Source organism: Gekko japonicus, unplaced genomic scaffold (genome assembly GCF_001447785.1).
Source record: "Gekko japonicus isolate JY-2015 unplaced genomic scaffold, Gekko_japonicus_V1.1 scaffold1585, whole genome shotgun sequence".
In the NCBI taxonomy this organism is placed as follows: Eukaryota; Metazoa; Chordata; class Lepidosauria; order Squamata; family Gekkonidae; genus Gekko; species Gekko japonicus.
Genome location: NW_015172602.1, coordinates 84,452 through 105,597, shown reverse-complemented (window position 1 = coordinate 105,597; position 21,146 = coordinate 84,452). Strand labels below are relative to the sequence as shown.

The 21,146-nt window shown below is 42.5% G+C and overlaps 1 protein-coding gene across 1 annotated transcript in view; it reads left to right on the top strand.

Moving 5' to 3' along the window:
* ISPD (isoprenoid synthase domain containing) overlaps positions 1–21,146 on the top strand; it is a 103,084-nt gene that overhangs the window by 27,651 nt on the left and 54,287 nt on the right. Inside the window, exons 3-5 of the mRNA XM_015421586.1 lie at positions 1,776–1,925; positions 11,152–11,256; positions 13,709–13,754. Of these exons, the coding sequence (XP_015277072.1) occupies positions 1,776–1,925; positions 11,152–11,256; positions 13,709–13,754 (301 nt within the window). The remainder of the gene's footprint in view (positions 1–1,775; positions 1,926–11,151; positions 11,257–13,708; positions 13,755–21,146) is intronic.

Genomic DNA, 21,146 nt, shown 5'->3' with positions numbered 1-21,146 from the left:
AGTCAATAAAGCATGTAGCCATTACCCTGTACACCAGCAGAGCATCATTGGACAAAGGGAATCTTGGAGCTTGTTTTTATCTTACAGTGGTGTACATTAATGTTAAGCTAGAGGTTTAAAGTATTCCTATTTATTTATAGTCCTCTTTCCCACTGAGACTCGGTGAATTGAAGTAAACTGGTAGCCTAGACAGTTGTCCCCATCAGCATTGCAATGGACACAGGATTCCAGTTAACTGCTGCCGGTTGCAACTTGCAACACACCTCCAAGGTTTTTTTGTGACCCAAGACATTTGAATCTTGTGCATCTGGAGATGGTATAGAAGTCCTAATATCTAATGACATCACACTACCTGTGTGTGAGAGAGTATGCATTTGCAAGAGCACACAGCTGGTAACAAGGTAAATGGTATGAGTAACTATCAGCCATTACTAACTGACCAAATGAACACTGGGGGCATTGAACAGAAAGAAGGCATCTGGGAAGCAGCAACCTTGGGGCATGAATTGTTCCTTGTACCACTGTGTTTGGTTAGGTAAGTGTAGTGTGTAGTGGCTCTTCCGGCTATTTTCCCTTGTAAGACTATAGCCAGGATTTGAACCTGAGAACTGTTACATATTGAGTCTATTTTGTATTATTCCAGTGGTCCTGACCCCTTCTAGTTCTGAGCTATAAGGCCATATTTCCTGTGTGCCAAAAATATGGAAACATGAAAGAAGCATGTTATATGCTGGGTCCTTAGAGCATTTGTAATCTTTCACTTAGGTAAGGAGAGGAGTGAGAGGAGAATTTCCCTATCCAGTCAAATAGGGAGTTAGCTCTGAAGAGCGGAGAGATCCCTGCTCTGGTGTGCCTTTAGAGACATTAAGATTCAGTTAAAAACTCAAGATGAGTACTGGTGTTTCAAGAGAAGGGGTTTGGGTAGTGGAAAGTGTACTAGCCTTCTGAAAACTAAATGAGTCAGTTAATACTCAAAGAAAGGGTATTGTAGTGTTTGGAAAACACTGGAACAAAAGCCTCTCAACATAAAGATTTAAGTAACTGCTTAAAGTTTAAGAAACTCTCATTTCCCTGAAACATAAGAACTAAAGTACTGGTTTTACCTTGAAATACCTGTATTAAGTTATCTCAGAACTTTTAACCCCTGATTTCACCTGACCTTTCCCCTCTGTGTTGAATAAAATATTTTGTTAATTTTGAGTTTCAAAATATCTCAAGTGCCATTTTCAGTGGTTTAAGTTAAAGGGCAATCACAACCTTCCCTTGGGTTCCTGGGCTGAGCCAGCAGTAAAATATCATACTGGGACGAGAAAAATGAAAAATCTTTCCTCTGAGGGAGGGAAGTGGATGGGGTCATCATAGCTGCCACTCATTTGGCACTTCAGAATAAGCAAGCAATTGTGTGAACTGGCTCCTTAGACTCTGTTTATAAATTAAAAATTTGGTTCTCACATAGAATATTTTTGTGCCTTGTTCTTCACAAGTATACAAAGTTGTGCCAGTGCTTCTCTGCTGTGTCCTTCTATTGGGGAAGAGGTTGAGGGTTTCTTTTTGCTGCTGTGGTGCATCATAGGGCCAGGTATAAATATCTGATGCAGTGTTTTCACTCAAGGTCTTTTGAATTAGGATTTGCAGTTCAGTGTCCATTTGGATCTGGCCAACAATATATTTAGATGTCAGAATCTTTAATTTGTTTGGACTTGCTCTTTAAGCAGAGATTAACTAAAGTAAACTTGTAAATCTGTGTTTAAATATACTTTTTTGTTGTTCCCTAGGCAGCAGGAGCAATCCGTCCTCTTGTCTCCACTGTTATTGCTTCGTCTGCAGACGGATGTTTAGACCATTCACTAGATCGTGCCAAGTACAGAGCAAGTGAAATGCCTCAAGCTTTCTTATTTGATGTAATCCATCAAGCATATCGTCAGGTAAGAATTTTGGAATTTCAAAAAGGAACTTGGTTCCAACCCCACCCCCCTTCTTTATACAGTGGGAGGGAACTGGTTTGCATGTATTTGTTGGAAAGAAGAAACAGTAAGTATTACAACAAATTATTTTTTAAGTTGTTACCAAGTGACAACCCTTCACATAAGTATTTCTGTTATGTTTGTAGTACTGCATATCAGACTTACAGACAAATAATGGTGCTTCTAGAGGGAAAAGTTTCCTTGTGTGAATGAACACATCCTACACTCACAATACATATGATGAACTGTTCCAGTCATTCCTATTTCAAATGGCAAGAGGCATGAGCACAGCAGCTGTGGCATAAAACAGCAGTAGCAGCAGCAAATCCTTGTAGTATAGACTTTCTTTTTGATATTCATATTCTGGCTTTTCTTTTGGGGTCTGTCTTCACTGGGGAAGGTAAGTCTGAAGTTGCTCAAAGGCAGCTGTTCTAATTTTGTGTGTGTGTCTAAAGCATTTCTTCTTTGTCCCTTTGTGTACTAAATGCAACTTAAACAGTCACAAACATAAAAAAGCACTACTTGGATATATAGCTTGGAGGCGGCAAGTAAAATGCTAAAATCAAAGTAAATGCACAAACAGTACCCCCTTTAAAAAATGCCAAGACCCCCAGATTCCCCAACCCCTTTGCTCTCAAAACTTTGGCAAATGTATATGCTTCACATTTTTTCTTGAAAGGCAGAAGAAAGTCAGTAGCCTCACCTAGAAATGTATACTTTCAGGGCAACATCTAATATACAGCAAGGGACAGAGGAGTTGCGTTTTTCCCATTTCTTTCGGTATTCCTTGCTCAGTTTGGTGCTGTGCTAAAAGTATGCTTGTAAACATTTTCTTTTTAATAAATACTTTATAACTTTGGATGCTGTGAGTGGTTCTTTGTAGCACATAGACCAGGGGTGGCCAAACTTGCTTAATGTAAGAGCCACATAAAATAAAAGTCAGATGCTTGAGAGCTGCAAGACATAAACAAATATTACACACATATTTTATTGGAAAATATGCAAATTTGCTTTTTATTAACATTAAATGAGACTTCCAAAAATAAAAACAAAAAGGTAAAAAACAGATATTGATAATGATTTATTTGTCCAATAAAATTTATTAGTTTGCTAATGATATTTATTTGACTAAGAGTGGGGGTGTCAAACCTATACCCCGCAGGCCATAACAGCCCAGCCAGGGCTTTAATCTAGCCCACAGCTCTCCCCTCCTCCACCCCCTCCCCCACCTGTCCTTATCCTTCCTATTTCCCCCTGAGAGCAGGGGGCAGGGCTGCCAAACTTCCCAATTCCCAGCCATGTGGGTCTGTTAAAGTTGTTTATTTAAGTTTGCTGGCTGAGAGGGAAGGGGGCTTGGTCGCAAATATTGTTGTGCATCCAGGTGGAGGCTTTTCTCTTGTGTTTATTGAACTTGAAGCAGCAGCCACGAGTGTGTGCTAAGATCATGGAGGACTTGAAGGCACCTTTAGTGGATGCTCCGGTTGTGGCACTACACTCAGGAGCAGTCCTATCGAAAGATGGGGACAATGTGCTAAAAGATGCGGTGGATAGGAAAAATGAGACAGTGCTAAAGAGAACACATGAAGCAGCATCCTTGTCCATCAGAGCGTCTGCAGTTCTCTCAAATTTCTCACGTGCCATAGTGATTTGGTCTGACAATCTGCTTCACCCTAAAGAGATCCCTACTCAAAATAAAGCATACACCCCAGTTTGCAGCAGATGCCTCTCAGGATAGCTTACAATATTTCACTAGATCTCAGGCAGCTAACGTGGTGGTGAGAAGGAATCTATGGATCAAGCAATGGAAAGTGGACTCACTTTCAAAATCAAACCTGTCCACAGAAAAGTTTTGGGACGGCTCCTGTTTGGTGAAGGTCCTTTGGAGAAGGTGTTAGTGGAGACCAAGGAAAAGAAGCGAGCGATGCCATTATCAACTGATTCCAAAAAAGAAGGACTTTAAACCAAGAGCTTTCCAATCCTTTCGCCCTCACAAGCCACCATTCAGAGGCAGAGATTACAGGGACAATAGAGGAGGCCGTTTTTCCTCCTCCCAGTCAAGATTTTGGAGTAAGCAGTTCTCCAGAACCAAGAAGGACTACAACAGTCAAGGGAAAAAGCCAGCAGCATGACGCCATGATAGGAGGGCAACTGCAAGATTTTGTCCCACAATGGGGAAGGACCACTCAAGATTCTTGGATCCTCTCTATTGTGGAGTCTGGGTACAAGATCCAGTTTTCATCACTACCCCCACATTGTTTTATTCATTCTCCAGTTCCAAGCAATTTGAGCAAGCTGATCCATATGAGGGAAGCCATCCAGCACCTGTTGGACATTGGTGTGATAGAGACAGTCCCAACTTAGCAGTGCTTCCAGGGAGTGTATTCTATCCTTTTTCTTGTCCTGAAAAAATCAGGAGAATGGAGGGCCATTTTGAATCTCAAAGAACTCAGTATTTGGGTGGTTCAACAGAAGTTCTGCATGGAATCTTTAAGGTCCATCCTCCAAGCTTTACATCAGAATGATTTCTTGGTCTCCTTGGACCTCAAGGAGGTGTACTTACACATCCAGAACATAAAAAAAAACTGCGTTACCAATACATTACCAATACAGAGCACTGCCTTTTGGTCTATCATTGTCACCTCGGGTGTTCACCAAGGTCCTGGTGACATTAATAGCAGCACTAAGGAGAGACATCAACCGTGTGGTACACTTCCTACAGGTTCATGGTTTTCTTATCAATACACAGAAGAGTCAACTAGTTCCGTCTCAAGTCATCACACATCTGGGTGCCCGGACAGACACCAGGCTGGCAAGAGTCTTTTTACCAACAGAGAAGCAGACGACTATCAGATCACTGATAACATCTCTATGACAGTGAAAGAGAGCAAACTTGATTACACTAGCCAGGCTACTAGGTCTCTTGATTGCGACAATAGATTTAGTACCATGGGCGAGATTTCATTCAAGAGTGTTACAATGGGCATTTCCATATCAGAACGACATCGTAAGGAAGAGACACAAATTCATTTTTATCACGACAAGGATGAGAGACTCTTTCAAATGGTGGACATCCACAACGAACCTGGGACAAGGTGTTCCATTGTTTCAGAACCCCGACATCATGATAACCACAGATGCCAGTCTGAGGGGTTGGGGGGCCCACAGCTTGGACAAGACAGTTCAAGGGAAATGGACCAATCAAGAAACACAGAACAGCATAAATCTCCTGGAACTCAGAGCAATACAGTTGGCACTTCTGGCCTTTGCGAATGTGATAAGAGGAAAATTTGTACTAGTACATGCAGACAACACAACGGCAAAAGCTGACGTAAACCACCAAGGCAGGACAAGAGCGACATTATTATACCTAGAGTCGATGCAGATGCTTGCATGGGTGGAAAGGAATCTGAAGGGTCTGCGAGCTCAACACATACAGGGAGTATTCAACACCCAGGCAGATTGGTTGAGTCGAGAGGACGTGGATCAAGCAGAATGGGCCCTGAACAGCCGAGTGTTCAGGGGACTGACATCACGCTTCAGGATGCCTCAGATGGACCTTTTCGCTTCAGCAAGGAATCAAAAGGTACCAAGATATTTCTCAAGGTTCACAGAGAGGGAAGCAGAGGAACTGGACGCTCTCCATGTAAGATGGCCGAAGGGTCTTCTATATACTTTTCCTCCGATCCCTATCATCAGCAGGGTGTTGAGAAAGATCAGGGAGGAGGCAGCAGATGTAATTCTGATAGTTCCATATTGGCCGAGGAGGATGTGATTCTCGGAACTGGTTCAACTGTCAGTAGAAGATTCATGGAGATTGCCAAGTGTGAAAGATTTACTGCATCAGGGACCCATCCTCCACCCAGATCCAGAGTGGTTTCAGTTGAGGGCATGGAGACTGAAAGGCAGGACAGAACTATCAGGCCTGTCTAAGGACATTGCGGACATCATGTTCCAAGCACGATGTCAAGCCACAAGAGATATATATAATTACACCTGGGCAGCCCTTAACAGTTGGGTGGTTGTTCAGGGGGTGGATCCTATGAAGCCAGATATTGGTGATGCCATTACCTTTCTACATGAGAGTTGGAAAAGGGGATTACGACCCAACACATTAAAGAGACAAGTGGCGGCCATAGCTGCGGTCCTCAGTAACAGGGGAACAGGCAGATTGGCAACCATTCAGTTGGCTCCACCAATTTGGGTTAAGAGATGTGTTTCTACATAACCAGTGTGGATGCCTTTCCCCCACTGAAGGAGAATGAAACATTGTACTTACCTGAAGGTTTCTTCTCTTCAGTGGGGCGAAGGCATCCAATTTGCCCACCGCTGTTTTTTGTGTGGAAAAGTTATGTTTTTTCATGTTGACAACCAAGTTTTTTCCTGGTGTTTTATTGGGGGTAACGTTAAAGAAAATTGTTTTGTTGTATATGACATGTCTTTCATGTTACAATTGAGTTTTTACTTGGGTGTTTGCTGTTAAGATTAAAGAAGTTTGTTTTTCCAGTTTAATATTCATGAGAGTGGTGTGCAGTTAGTTGCGGTCTAGGCTATTTCATGTCTGGAAGGACACCCACGCTCTGTCCTACTGGGCATGCTCAAAAATGTGCATAGCCCTGCCTGGAGCAAGAGGAAGCATGGCCTAACCAGTGTGGATGCCTTCGCCCCACTGAAGAGAAGAAACCTTCAGGTAAGTACAATGTTTCATTCTCTGCACAAGCTGAGACACTGCTGCTACCAGGCTTCAGGGTGGGTAGTTAGGCTGGGAAAAGCTCAACATTGGGGGGGATATGGGATTCCCCCCTTGTGAGTTTTGCAGGCCCCCACTTCTATAATGGTGCTTTCACACACACTAAATAACACATTTTCAATACACTTTGCAACTGGATTTTACTGTGTGAAATGGCAGAATCTACTTGCAAATGTTAGCTGAAGTGGACTGAAACTGCATTGTTTAGCATATGTGAAAGTGCCCTTATTTGCCAACTCTGGGTTGGGAAACACCAGGAGATTTGGGGTATGGAGCTCGAGGATGGCACAGTTAGGGAAGGGGGCGGGACATTTGCAAGGTCTAACTCCATGCACCCCATCTTCCAAAGCAGCCATTTCCTCCAAGGGAGTTGATCTTTGTAGTCTGGAGGTCTGTTGTAATTCCGGGAGATCCCCAGGCCCCACCTGGAGGTTGCAGCAAATCAAAGAGAGAGATAACGGAAAGGAAACTGAGAATAAGTATGTTATATAACTGATAAAGTTATATACGAAACGAGATATAATATGCATGGTTCGTTGGTATTGATGGCGTTTGAATTGCTTCCAGTAAACTGAATATTGGAAAAAGAAATTTCTAGTCTTTGGAGACTTTTTTGGCATCACGGTTGTTTGCTTCTTCTCAACAACCCACCTGGAGGTTGGCAGCCCTACAGCCCGGCTCGCAAAAGTCCCATATATGTCAGATCTGGCCCTCATAACGAATGAATCTGATATCCCTGCTATAGAGTGCCATTACCTGCTTGCTCCACCCAGGGCTGGCTCCAGGTTTTTTTTGCACACTAGGTGAGCGAGGCTACCTTCTGGTGCCCCTCCCCCCATGCACCCGCGAAGTGAAGCATCCCCACCAGCAGCCACCGCCCCAAATAAAAATCCGACCTGCTGCAATATCCCGGGCATGCTGCTTCATCTTTGGAGCCAGTACCATTGACGTCAGCGGGGCTCGCTCCTTCCGAGTAAACAGGCACTGAGGAGCGCTTCTTTCAGCAGCGGCGGCAGGAGGAAGCTTAAAAGTTCTGTGAAGCTTGGCTTGCTAATCAGGGAAAGGGGGGCAAAGGAGGCAAAGGGCGGGCAAAAGGGGGGGGTGCTGGTAGCCCCCAATCACTGGCTGGGGAAGGGCAGGATCGTGGCCGCGCTTTGGCCCTGGAGAGGTTTGGACTGACTTACCCTGCAGTGCTGTGCAGCGCAGCTTGCGGGGCGATCCGGTAGGGTTTAGAGCCGGCCTCTGCCACTGGGTTGTGCCTGGGGGGGGAGTGTCTCTCTGTTTAGGTGAGGGGGGTGGGGTGGCAGGCCGGGGGGCACCCTTTCTTAAGGGGCCGCTCTAGGCTGCTGCCTAAAAATTGTCAGAGGAGAGGTCTCTGTGTGCTCCTTGCCAAAGGAGAGGTCTCTGTGTGCTCATGGATGCAGCACCCAAGGAAAAGAGAGTTCCTTCCTGTGGCAGGGAGGTTTTATCATATCTGTTTCTCCACCCACTGACCTGGCCAGGTCAAGGAAGCATTTCCTGCAGCTTCTTCATGACGATTAGTCTTGGAGCTAGCCTAAAGTCCTCCAAAGACCTCTGTTCCCTGCTAGGAGGAAGGGGAGATCTGGACCCACCCATTATCTTTCCTGCCAAATCTATTAGCATTTGAATACAGGTGAGTGGAGGTACATCTGGAAAGCCCTTGCCTGTTCTCTGTCAAGAGGAAAAAACCCCTTTTAAAATGCACAGTGGAGGCTTTTGCTCAGTGTCAACCTCCCAGGATAAAATGAATTTATTCACAGTAAGACTTGTGCAGAAAGTGAGGATGAGAAATCGCTCCTGGTATTGATTGTGACAGAGGCAGCTGTAGTAGGGTTGGCCTATGTCAAATGAGAATCTGGCTTGTGCCAACAATTCAGCATTAGAAAAAAAAGTCAAGAGGATAGCCTAAGAATTTAGAACATCTCTTATGTGGCAATATTTCTTGTTCAAGAAATTATGAAGGACTACAAATTAGACGTTAAGCAACATTAATTTCTCTTCGGATGGAGTCAGTTTTGCATATTGGATGGATTAGAAAGAACATTTGATTTTTTCCCTAAAGATAACCGATATTCTGACTGCAAAAAACAAGAAACTCTTTTGAAGGTGTCTTTAATTCTGAAGAAAAATATTTTCTTCTGTATTTTTATGGTTAATATGATAGGCATCTAATAATATTTTTTATGTTTATATTTCTAAAGTTCAGCACTTGTGTGACAGAAGGACATAGTTACCCTAAACTCATGGCATAGTTATTTTAACTTGTACTTGATATTTTCTTAAGTTATTTCAAAGTTTCCTCATTTTCTTGGTAGCACTTGTCTCAAACAGTTCTGCGCCATGCTTTTAGATTTAGGTAATATTGCCTCCACCCCCCATCACAAAAGTCAAATAGATGAGAGCTGTGTATTCTTGATTTTTATATTGTAATAAATGTTAGTTTTGACCATATACTGTCCTGGCATGAACAAGGGAAAAGCAGACTCAAGTTGTGTTGACTTTAAAAAAAAACCTAAGGGAATTTCATCTGCTTCCAATTTCCATTTCTTCATAGCAGTTCCCATTCATACTTGTATTACTCAAAGCATAAGCAGGAAGCTTGAATACACCATCTGCCCACCTCATTGTGTTGCAGGAAGGCAGAGTCTAAACAAGTCTTGTATAGTTTTGATTAATAATTTCATGTGACTTAAGTTCAGTAATGTTTTAATGTGTTCAAAATCTAAAACAAGATTGGTGGTCCAAGTGAACTCAAATACTTCAGATAGCTCTGCACTTGATTATCTTTTTGGCATAGTGGCAGATTCAGGATACAGTATGAACATTGTCATATAATTAGGGGAAAGGGTTTTTTTGTTTTTTTTAAAGAAATGTTGTCCTGCATTGGCAAGGAGAAAAATATCAAATTAAAAAGGGGCCATTTGCTAATGGGATAATCCTTTTATAGGATACTTCTCATAGGAAATTCTGTCCCATCATGATGTCTAAGAAACATGAGCTGTCAAATAGGATCTGTTTTGTTAATTTTTAGGTACCCTGTGTAACAAGTTCATATTATTTATTTATTTATTTATTTATTTATTTATTTATTCTTTAGATTTGTATCTCGCTCTCCCCGAAGGCTCAGGGCGGCTAACAAGGACATATAACATTTTCTTTCTTGAGATAGTATATTCAGTCTGGATATATCTAGTGTCTTTCAAAACCTGTTGGTCCTGTGAGTGAAGATGGTTGCTTGTTCAAGCAATATCATTTCCTATATTGCTTAAACTGTCATTTATCATTGTGCAAGTTCTGGCTGAAATTATGCTCTTACTGAGCTTGTAAAATTCAAGCTTGTAAAATTCAAGCTCAGTATCACTACTACAGTTTCTTTTGCGTTTTAACCACACTGTTCATATAAATGTGTATTCCCATACATCCTCATTCATTCATGAATTTCACCTGGGTGACTTTGGGCTTTCATCCTAACTTACCTCCCAGAGTTGTTAAAAGGGTAAAATGATGGTAAGAAAATCCATGTATTTTTCTGTGCAGGAAGGGTGGAATAAAAATGCAATTAATAAAATAAAAATCTACATTTCCCTTGGGTTAGATGTGGATTTTACTTGGTTTATCTTCCTTTTGTCTTGAAGGAAATGGAGAAAGATCTTGTGTTAGGAGTTGGCAGCATAGCTAATAGTGGAAGTTGAGCTTGGCTAGGCAGCTGGTGGGACCAGTTGAGGAATTCTGTCTATGACAACCCAAGCTTCAGCTCTGCTGACTTGTTGTGCTGCATGATTTCTGAAAAATGCAACTTTTGTTGTCACTAAAACAGAGGCATTGAGACTGAATTTTTTATTGGAAGACTTTTTTACTTTCCATAGTTATACCTGTGGTTGCCAAGCCAAGATGTCATGTCATAATAAATAGGTGCTTTGCTAGCTATTTCAGTTTGACAAACTTGTTATACTTCTATTGTTGTTGAAGACTCTGCGTGGTTTTCAGCCTTTAATTTTTCTGCTGTGGTTAGGAGCATTTAGAGGGAAAATATTGAGATTAATTTATATTTCTTTATTCTTGTTCATTAACATTACATTTCTTTCCAATTTTTTACAAGTGAAAGGTGGAGGGGTGTATGTGTGTGCAGGCGTACATTGTGCCAAGTTTAGACAATCTATTAAGAAATCAAAGGACTCAAAAACCATTTTGGATAATTGGCAAATCTGACATAGGACAAAACATTCTGAATTGCAGACTACTTTGGGTCAGGAATAATCTAGTGTTTTATGGCTTTCTTTGGGCATTTCTGTGTTTGACCTGCTGGGGTTGGCTGTCAGTCCTGTTTCAGCACATGTAATGTGTGGTTTTTAAATTAAAATTGTGCTTTATATACATGTATTTTCTGGACCACTATTTATTTGTAAATATTTATTACAGTGTAATGACTATGACCTGGATTATGGAACAGAATGTTTGCATCTGGCTCTAAAGTACAGCAAAACAAATGCTAAACTTATTGAAGGCCCTCCAGACCTATGGAAGGTAGGTGCAGTAGTCTGTCTGTTGTGTAAGGGAACATTTTACTCATGGAATGGTATTGGTCAAGGAGATGATGGTTGCATCTATCAATTTATGAGGGCTGGATCTTACAGATTTTCCACTGGTAGAAGAAGAAGGAGGGGCAATTTCCCTTCTCACTGCAGCCACTGACCCATCTGGCTTTTTGTGTACAAAGTAGGGATCCCAAGTCCCCCCCGGGGGGCGGGGAAACCCCCGCCCCAGAGGCCTGTTCCCCGGCGGTGCCGGATCGGGCCCCAGGGGGAACTCCTTCCCGACGTGCATGTCACCTAGAAGTGACGCGGGCACGCCGTGCATGCTGGGGGCGGGGACACAGCCATACAAGGGAAAACTCTATGGTTTTCCCTTGTATGGTCGTGGCCACGCCCCCAACGTGCCCGGTGTCATAATGTCACTTCCTGGTGACGTATGTGCGGTGCGCACTTTGCACGCGCGCACTCCGGGATTCACCCGGGAGTCCCCCGCCACCAAGGTAAGTTCCACTTGGCAACCCTAGTACAAAGAATTCTTCAACACTTGGCAATGCCTTGGAGGGGGGGTGTCACAGGGAGCTGCTGTGGATGGTGGTCATCTATCAGTGAAGTAGTTGCAGAATTCAACATTATAAGATCATAGCCGAATGTTTCTAACCATGAGTGGCATGAGCTAGCAGCAGCAACAGTTGTTTATGCATGCTGGAAACTTTATGGCATTCTAGTATTGTCTTACACAGCTACTGTTCAGCAGTTTAGAAGCAGCCTACTCTTGGAGATGCCTATTTGATCCATCCAGGTTGTTCTTGGAGAAAATTCATTCTTTCTGTTTTAAGACTCAGGCAGGCTTCAGGAGATGCATAGGGCTGTGGCACCAATGGTTAAGTCTTGAACCTGGTAATACTCAAGCATTTTGAAATGTTTTGAATACGAGAAGGTTTAAGATTATCAATTTGTACATCTCACTGACACATGCTGCGCTTAGAAGTAGATATTTAGCAGTGCCTTTACATTTCCTTAATAAAAACATTGGAAAAGTTGATTTCTCAACAAAACAAAACAAAAAAGAAAATCTGATCCTGATATTGAGGAGCCTCCTAAATGAAATTTTTATCACCATGTGACAGATACATTGTATAAAGTATATAGTTATAGTGCATGCAAGAGCCGTAAACACTGGAAAGTGTCATATCATGCTTGTTTGTTTCTTCACTATGCATGTGACTTCTCAGTTATCAGGAACTATACATTTCTAGCAATGACACTGAACCTGTGCAATATGAAACAGTGCAATAGTGGTTGCCCAAAAATTATAGGATAGGGTTGCTCTTTAGGTTATGCACTTGCTTCCTCAAATCTAACCCCCACCTCCAAATGACGAAGTTTCACAAGATTCCTATTTAAGTTTAATTTGGGATCATTTGCTGTGTTCAATGCACTCAAGGCCATCATGTTTCCCTGTGGGATCCTGATGTGAATGTTGCTATCCCTTTCTAATTTCATCATCTTTCATTTTCTCTCCTTTCTGCTGACTTAAATTTCCAAGTAATTATTTTGTTATTTTCCCAGCAGCAATACCATATTTGAAAACAAAGAATGAATCAATAGCATTCTCTTCAAGGGACTCTTGCACAGATATTTGTATCCTAATTGTACAGCTTTATGTAATCAGTGTGGAAAGGTATTAGCTGTAGATCACTATAATAATTTGTAGCTCAGAACTGACCATAGTGTAGAGGACTCAGAAATAAATCCCATATCATTTAATGGGACTTACACCCAGGGAAGTATCATTTTGGATTGCAGCCTAGAGCTTCTACATATCTAGTGATAGATTCAGGTGGGTTGCTGTACTGTTCTGAAGCAGCAGTACAAAGTTTGGTTCCAGTGGCACCTTTAAGGCCAACAAAATTTAATTCAAGGCATAAGCTTTCATGTGTGTGGTATCTGAAGAAGTGTGCTTGCACACGAAAGCTTATACCTTGAATTAAACTTTGTTGGTCTGAAAGGTGTCACTGGAATCAAACTACATATCTAGTGGTTATTATAAGTTGCTTTATTAATTCTAGTTTATGCTGATTATGTTGTACAGAAACTACTTTTGTATGAAAATGCAATTGACAAATTTTATATTTTACTAACAGAAGTGTATTCTTATAGAGTGAATGAGATAAGTATTTAAGGTAAAGTAAATCTAGTGCTTCTTGCAATTTTTCAAAGTAAGTGATTTAGAATGAATTATATTCTAAAAGCTTAATTTTTAAAATGTTTTTAGCATATTTTTTCTTGTGATTTCTGTTGCTACTAGCTATAATTAAGAAATATTATCAATATTATCAGTTAGCAGTATTTCAGTGTGAATAACTGCCCTCAGGCACTGCATTTATTTATTTATTACATTTTCCTCATTCTGTTAAACTTAATTAGCTTTATCTTACCTCTAGGTGACCTACAAGAAGGATCTCTATGCAGCTGAATCTTTAATTAGGGGTACGTATCTGTCCTTGTGCTTATCAGTTCATATAGCCAAGCTGAAACCTTAATTTTGCATTGAAACAGCTTAAATTCTAATAGATAAATTAGGCATGTGTGTGTGTAAAGTGCTGTCACTGTAAGACTCACTCGCACATCTCAATACTTAATTTTGCTTAATTTTATTATGGTTCTACATCAGCCAGCAATAACATCATCAACAGAGTCAGCAACACATAAAATAAAGTATGTACATATAGTAAAAATTCATAGCCTTGGTAAACTATATATTTCATTCCAAGGATTTTCAGGCAGTTCTCACAGGCAAAGGTCAGCTCACTGGAGAATCAAGGCAAGGAAATCAAAGAAGGATCTAGGTTCCATATGCAGTACCTGCCAGAGGTTAATGCCATGGAGCTGGTATAAGGAAGGATTACAAAAGGTTGTGGCATCAGAATGGTAAGGATAGCAGGAGAGAATATACAACAATACCACATTAACCAGTGGTCTAAAACGTGTTACAAGGCTGGAATGCTGTTAGAGAATTGTTAAGCAAGAACTAGAGAGCACTGTGTGGTCAGCTGGACCAGTGAGAGACATCGGGAGCAAAACCTCAGTGAAACCTTTCAGGTGAGGAGCATTCCTTATTTTGGACTCTGGTTGTCAGGTCAAGTCATTAATAAAGAATGAATTAGAGAGCTAGCTGTTTTTAAATACATGAAAAGCAAGAAAACCACATGGTGATAGTTGTATCATAAAACAGCAAAGGAGTGAAAGGGAGGTATATTGCAGGAAAACAGTGCAGGTAAACTGATGATAGGAATAGGGTTATTGCAGGTAAGTTGAAAGAGTTCATTCTTTATCACAGAAAATGATTAGTTAGCCATGTCAGAACTGTAATTTTCAGGAAGGGCATCCGAAGAATCAAAGAAATTTAATGAAGTTTTAGGAATTGTTGATAATTGAAAACTTAACTAGTCACCATGTCTGGCTATCATACAGTTGATGGTTGCTGAAGCAAAACTTTTACCAGTCTTCAAATGCTTGGTCCTCCTCTTAAGGCAGGTGTGATGACTCTAATCTGGAAGAACCAGATTTGATTCCCCACTCCTCCACTTGCACCTGCTGATGTGACCTTGGGTCTGTCACAAGCTCTGGCACAGCTGTCCTTGAAAAAGAGCAGTTTGTGTCAGAGTTCTCTACCTCACAGGGTGTCTGTTGTGGGGAGGGGAAGGGAAAGGAGTTTGTAAGCCGCTCTGAGACTCCAAGTGAAGGGCGGGGTATAAATCCAATCTCTTCTTCTTCTAGAGAATACTCATGTATGGCCTCGGTCACATGGAGAATTAGCTGTGTGATAGGGACGGCTGCTGTGCAGATTTTATGGGCACGATCACATGCCAGGGTCTGACATACCTAAGGGACCGCCTCTCCCCATATGTTCCCCCAAGAGTACTTCGGTCAGGGTCTCAACACCTCTTAGTGATGCCAGGCCCCAAAGAGGCCAGGTATGCTGTAACCAGGGCCAGGGCTTGGTGGAATGAGCTCCCGGAGGAGATCTGGGCCCTGCGGGACCTTGCGCAGTTCCGTAGGGCCTGTAAGACGGAGCTCTTCCGCCAGGCTTTTGAGTAGGAGCCGCCAGCACCACCACACTACCCCACCACCGTACCATCACTACTGTATTATTAGATAACATTGGGGTTTGTGATGACCCCCTGACAAGATAGTATAATATCACGTGGAACCATCCCATTGAACTAACATTCCCGGGACACCACAGGATTGGGACTACCATCCCCAGGATACCATCTTGCAATTGAAGATCTTTTAAAACATCTGGAGCACTTTATGCTGCTTTAAACGTTGGTTTTATCTTGTTTTATTGATTAACTATTGGCATTTTTTGCCCTATTTGTGTTTTAACTATTGGCACATGTTGCCCTATTTCTGAGCCGCCCTGAGCCTTGCAGGGCAGGCGGGCTATAAATTTGAATAAATAAATAAATAAATGTGAACATCTGGCAAGTGTCCCACACCCGTAGGCAACCCATGGTGCCCGGCGGAAGAAGCGGAGTTAAACGATAGAAGGGAAAGTCCAGTATTTTCTGGAAATACTGGCACGGGTGGGCGTCGGATCGCAGAAGCGCTGGTATCCTGTAGCATCCGGCGCCTGTCTGTGTCCCGTCTCACACCGGATGTTTTGTTTAAGCCTCTGTGGTATGCACACAAATGTGGAGCTGTGCATGCCCACTGTTTTATGTATTCACTTTCATGGTCATGCGCAGGCGGGACTTCTGGCTGGAAAAAAAAATGCCTGTGAGGTCGGGAAGTGGCAGCTTGCAATCGCCGCGTGTGTGATCGCACCATGCCACCCCCCTCCCCTTTGCCACACTTCACTGTCAACGTGTGATTGCGGCTGGGGGCATGTGCGCAGAGCATCGGGGGAAACATCTGATAGCGATACCGTGCTTTATTTTGCTCAGGAGCAAAATCCTCACTTCCCCCCCGGATTATCTCGCTCATGTGACCGGGGCCTAAGTTTTGCAGTGGCAAGAAACAGTACTTTTTTCTTTCTAAGTTCTGTGTTTCCCCTTCCCAGTTCCTTACATTTGTCTAATTGTGTGTACTTAGAACTTGGATCCTACTCCTGAGAGACTTTTTTCTGGCTAATTTGCTCCTCACACTACTGGAAGTTCGGGGAAGTCAAAGAAGGATCTTTCTGTGTCATTCAGACTATGACTGCTGAAATTCAAGGGCTGTTCTGAGGTGGTCAATCAGGTCCAGAAAGAGCTAATTCCCCAGATGATAGCAGCTGTGCTGAAGAAGACAGCCCCAAGGCACCTGGGGTCATGTATAAAGTTTCTTCACATTCATGCACCCCACAAGAGATCATTTTGCAGGCAGGTGGTTCTGCCTGAATAGTTTCTTCTGTGGCCTCTGAGGAAAGAGGGGATGATATGCTGCTTCTCATAGGATGTAGCAGTGGCAGCTCAGCAGCCCCACTGGAGTATGGACAAGTAAGAGACAATAAAATGAGCCTCATTTGAGCTTCATTCATGCTTGCAATGTAGGTTTTTTTTCTCCTCGCAGTTTTCTTTTCCTACAGAAACTATGTAGTCATTGAGATATTTGAATGCTCATGAAGGGAAGGAACCTTGTTTTTCTTCCTCCCCTCACTGATGGAGCCAAAATTGAAGATTTTCTTAGTGAGAAAAGTCTCAAATGTAGGCTTAATTGCTCCCTCTAAACTGTGGAGTCTTGTGAGCAAGAATTCTACTTTGTGAACTACTGGCATTAAAGTTGTGAACAAGCGATTTGGCTACTGCATAAATTAGTTTGCTCTGGAGCCATCCTTCCTGAGCTAACACAAAAATGTGTGAGCTGGAGGCTAAAAAATTGTGAGCTAGCTCACACTAACTCAGCTTAGAGGAAACACTGGACATTGGATTTTTATTTCTTGTTCACAAACTGAGATTCCAAACCAGGATTAAACTGTAGTTTAGAATCATGGTTTATGGGTGAAATAACAAGCCTTAGTTTGTTATAGCAGATGAATGTAGATGGCACAACAAGCTGTGGGTTAGATTTGAAGACTTTTCTGTTTAGAACATTTTTGATTTTGGCATGGCACTCAACATGACTTGTTCTGAAAATCAGACTTGTTCTGATCACAACTGAAGTTTGCTTGTAACACCTGACTACAGTGTAAGTAGAGAACATCAGTGTGATCAAGCAAATTGCTTTTATATTTTTAAATGTTATAGTTCTTCAGTATAGACATTGTGAGCAGGGCATGGTCACGTGGGAGCCAGGTGTCTGCTCACAGTCTCTCAGGCCAGCTTAATGTAGACATGGACTGGCTGGAAATGACAGGATGCCAGCAGCAGTACTTGCCCAGCTTAAAGAGCACCCTGAACTCATAGGAAGGGGGGGACTGGGGGGGCACTTGCTGGGTCTGGCCTTCCTTCCCTGCTGTAGGGGTCAGCAGTAGACATGGATGCTACAGAACTGGCTAGGACGGATCATGCGATTCTGTACTGCTGATCTGTAAGACAGGGATTTTTATTTTATTTTTTTGCTTAAATAAAGAGCCCACAAGGAGCAATGCAGCACATCTCAAGTACGGAGTGAGGATGGGTGGTCCACATTCTGAATGGAACAGGAAGTTCACATATATATGCCTGCGTATGTGGGAGTTTGTAAATAGAATTTCATAGTATATCTTACTCTGGAAATATTTAGTTTCTGCAAACACTTAACTAAAAGTATATATGAAACATTTCAATGAAATGACTTAAAAGTTCAAATCATATTAAGACTACAGTTGTTAAATTCATGTATGTAAGTTCGGTGGAAAGATTCAGCTTTAGCATCTGAGACTCTGACTGCTAATGCATTTACTAACCCTTAGGATAGTTCTTTGTTTAAAGCAATTATATCCTCTTCAGTCTGCAGAACTTTCATAAGAGTGTCTTACAACTAACAAATAAAGAACTGGCTATAAAACCACATTGCATATTCTCTTTATACCTAGCTGTGAGCACATCATCTCAAGGAAACAACATCGTGTTTGTTGTGCAGACTTGTTATGCCCACCCAAGGTTGCTATACAAGCTCAAACTAACAAGCTGTTAAAGAAGCTAAAGATGCCAAGAGTAAAAAAGCAGAATAATTTGCGTAAACAAGCCAGTCTAAAACCATATGGTGTACCTGTGTTTATGATGAGCATTTCTTGGCAAAGAATGTCCAGACACCTTTGTAGAAACTGAAAATATCCAGACACATCCTTTGGTTTTCATTTTTCTTTTCTGCCTTTTTTTGTGTTTTGTTCACAATGGGGGACCCAAAGAAGCTTACGTCTTTCCCCTCTTCTCCATTTTATTCTCACAGCAACCTTGTGTGGTAGGTTAGGCTGTGAGTGTGTGACTAGCCTACGATCACGCAGTGAGCTTCCATGGCAGAGTGGTGATTCAAACTTGGGTCCCCCAGATCCTAGTCAGAAACTGTAATCATTACACCACACTGGTTTTCATGGAGTGGCTGCTGTTGGGATAGTAGCGAGCAGCCAGTCCTAGGCAAGTCATGCAGGTTGTATGGTAGCAAGTAGGCTGGTGATTCCTGCCAGGCCTGATACCTAGGAGTCCTCCCTCAAAGATGAAAACAACCATGAAGAGGGCCCTCTCCCTTGCTCTTTCTGACAGAACCCAAGGGTTGAAAACTGGCAGTACTGTCTAGCATTCCTCACAACAGACACTGCAAAAAATATTATTTTCTTTAAGGGTACAGACACTGCTTCTATTATTTTGGGGCTTATAACTCTCCAATGCCCTGAACTGGATGGCCCAGGCTAGTTCGATCTTGTCAGATCTTGGAAACTAGGACGGTTTGGCCCTGGTTAGTACTTGGATGGGAGACCACTAAGGAAGTCCAGGGATTGCTGTGTGGAAGGAGGCAATGGCAAACCACTTCATTTCTTGCCTTGACACCCCTATAGGGTCACTATAAGACGGCTTACAACTTGATGGCATTTTCCACCGCCAACTCCCCAATTACTTTTTTTTTATTTTAAAGATTTCCAATTTTTCTGCAAACCTAGGCTTTTTCATGTTTGTAGAAAAACCTTTCCTGTCTGCTCATGGCTCCAGTCTCTGGATTTAAGTATCTTCAGATTTTGCCATGTTAAGAATTAGATTTATTTAACCTATTATCTTTAGCATCTATGAGCATGTTATATGCCAGTTTAATTTGGTAGGGTTGAAATATTGGTTAACACCATTTCTTTTGAATAGGAATTCATTTTTGGGTGCCACAAGAGAATTCTTCTGTAAAATAGTCTTCAAGATTTTTGTAGTTACAATGAGCAAATATTCTTTTTAGTATTCCTAACAGAGCACTACACTCTGTTTTATACGAGAGATTAATACTATGTATTATAAAGGAAACTCAAATTCTCTCAAATGTTGGTATTTAGGGGAATCAAACATATGTCAAAGCACCTTCTTTTTCCAGTTTCCCAAACACATGCCTATGCTTGCCATAACTCGATAAGTTTAATACTTAAGTGGGAAATCTTCTGCTGGTATATTGCAAGTATCGGTATATAGCAGCTGTACTTTGTATGTACAAGGAGCAGCAGTTACTTCTCGACTATCAAGCTACAGTTTCATTGAAGTCCTTGCTGAGCTACAATAGGAAATGAGTACTGTGGTAATTCAAGCAGTTGTGCATCACTAGTTTATTACATCAGCCCTAAATACAAATGTCTCTTTGATTTCAGTAGGATTTATTTACATGTAATGTGTTTGGGCACAGTGATGTGTGTTTGAAACTTGCTCGTGTTCCTGGTCTAATGCTTCATTCTTCAGTGGTCCTGGGAGTGGGGCAGTCCTTACTCTCAGGAATAGGCTCCTCCTCTGGAACAGGGTCGGTTTCCTCAGATCAATCCAAGATGGTGAGGGGCCAGTCCCCTGAGAACATCCTGTCTCACCGGCCCTGCTGCTTGAGCTGGATGTGTTTCACAGGCGCTCTATAGAGCGCAGCAATCCAGGAATGAGAAGAAGAGAGGGAGGAGGGAGAGACCCTCCCTCTTCATTATTTTGAGCCGTGGTCAGTGGCAGACTGCAAAGGAAGCCGATGGCACTAGGAGTTCGCCAGCAGCAAAGGCTGTGTACACAGATTCCTGCTGGGCCCAGCCTGCAGCTGGAGGTCCCTTCCCCAACCACATCAGGGGAAGCAGTTGAATCTGCAAGGAGACTGGGGCAATGCTGCAGACCTGGCAATCTCCCCAGTCTTGGAGGACCCAGTGTGCGGAGAAACAGACAAGCCAGGAGCCTCTAGCCCTCTCCAGAACCATGGTAAACCCTAACAGGACAAAAACATAGACCGGGGGCAAAGGAGGGTAAGGTGGTAGACTGGGTGAAAATCCCCAAGCAAAACCCCCTAGCTATTCAGGGAGGAAGAAGGGGAACTTGATTTCTGGGGCTTCCAACCTCCTGAACATGGGACAGGCTGGAGCAGATTAAAGAGCCCTTCCCTCACATTCCTTTTCCCCTTCAGGGGGAAAATTCCCATGGAATAGACAGGGAGCTAAAAGGCCCAGGGAAGGCCATAGAAGGGCGGGTAAAATGGTGGTGGCCATTTTGGTTCCCTGGACCCTCATGGCAGACTTCCTTTCACTTTCACTCCCAGGCAAGTGAATAGAAAATGACTGCCAGTCAGACCTGCCAGTTCCCTGTACCCAGATCTGGATAGCCCAAGCTAGTTTGATCTGTTGAGATCTCAGAAGCTAAGCAGAGTCAGCCCTGGTTAGTACTTGGATGGGAGTCCATCAAGGAAGCCCAGGGTTGCTATGCTGAGGCAGGCAATAGTATCGGCCCTGGCCCGGATGGCCCAAGCTAGCCTGGTTTGACTGGA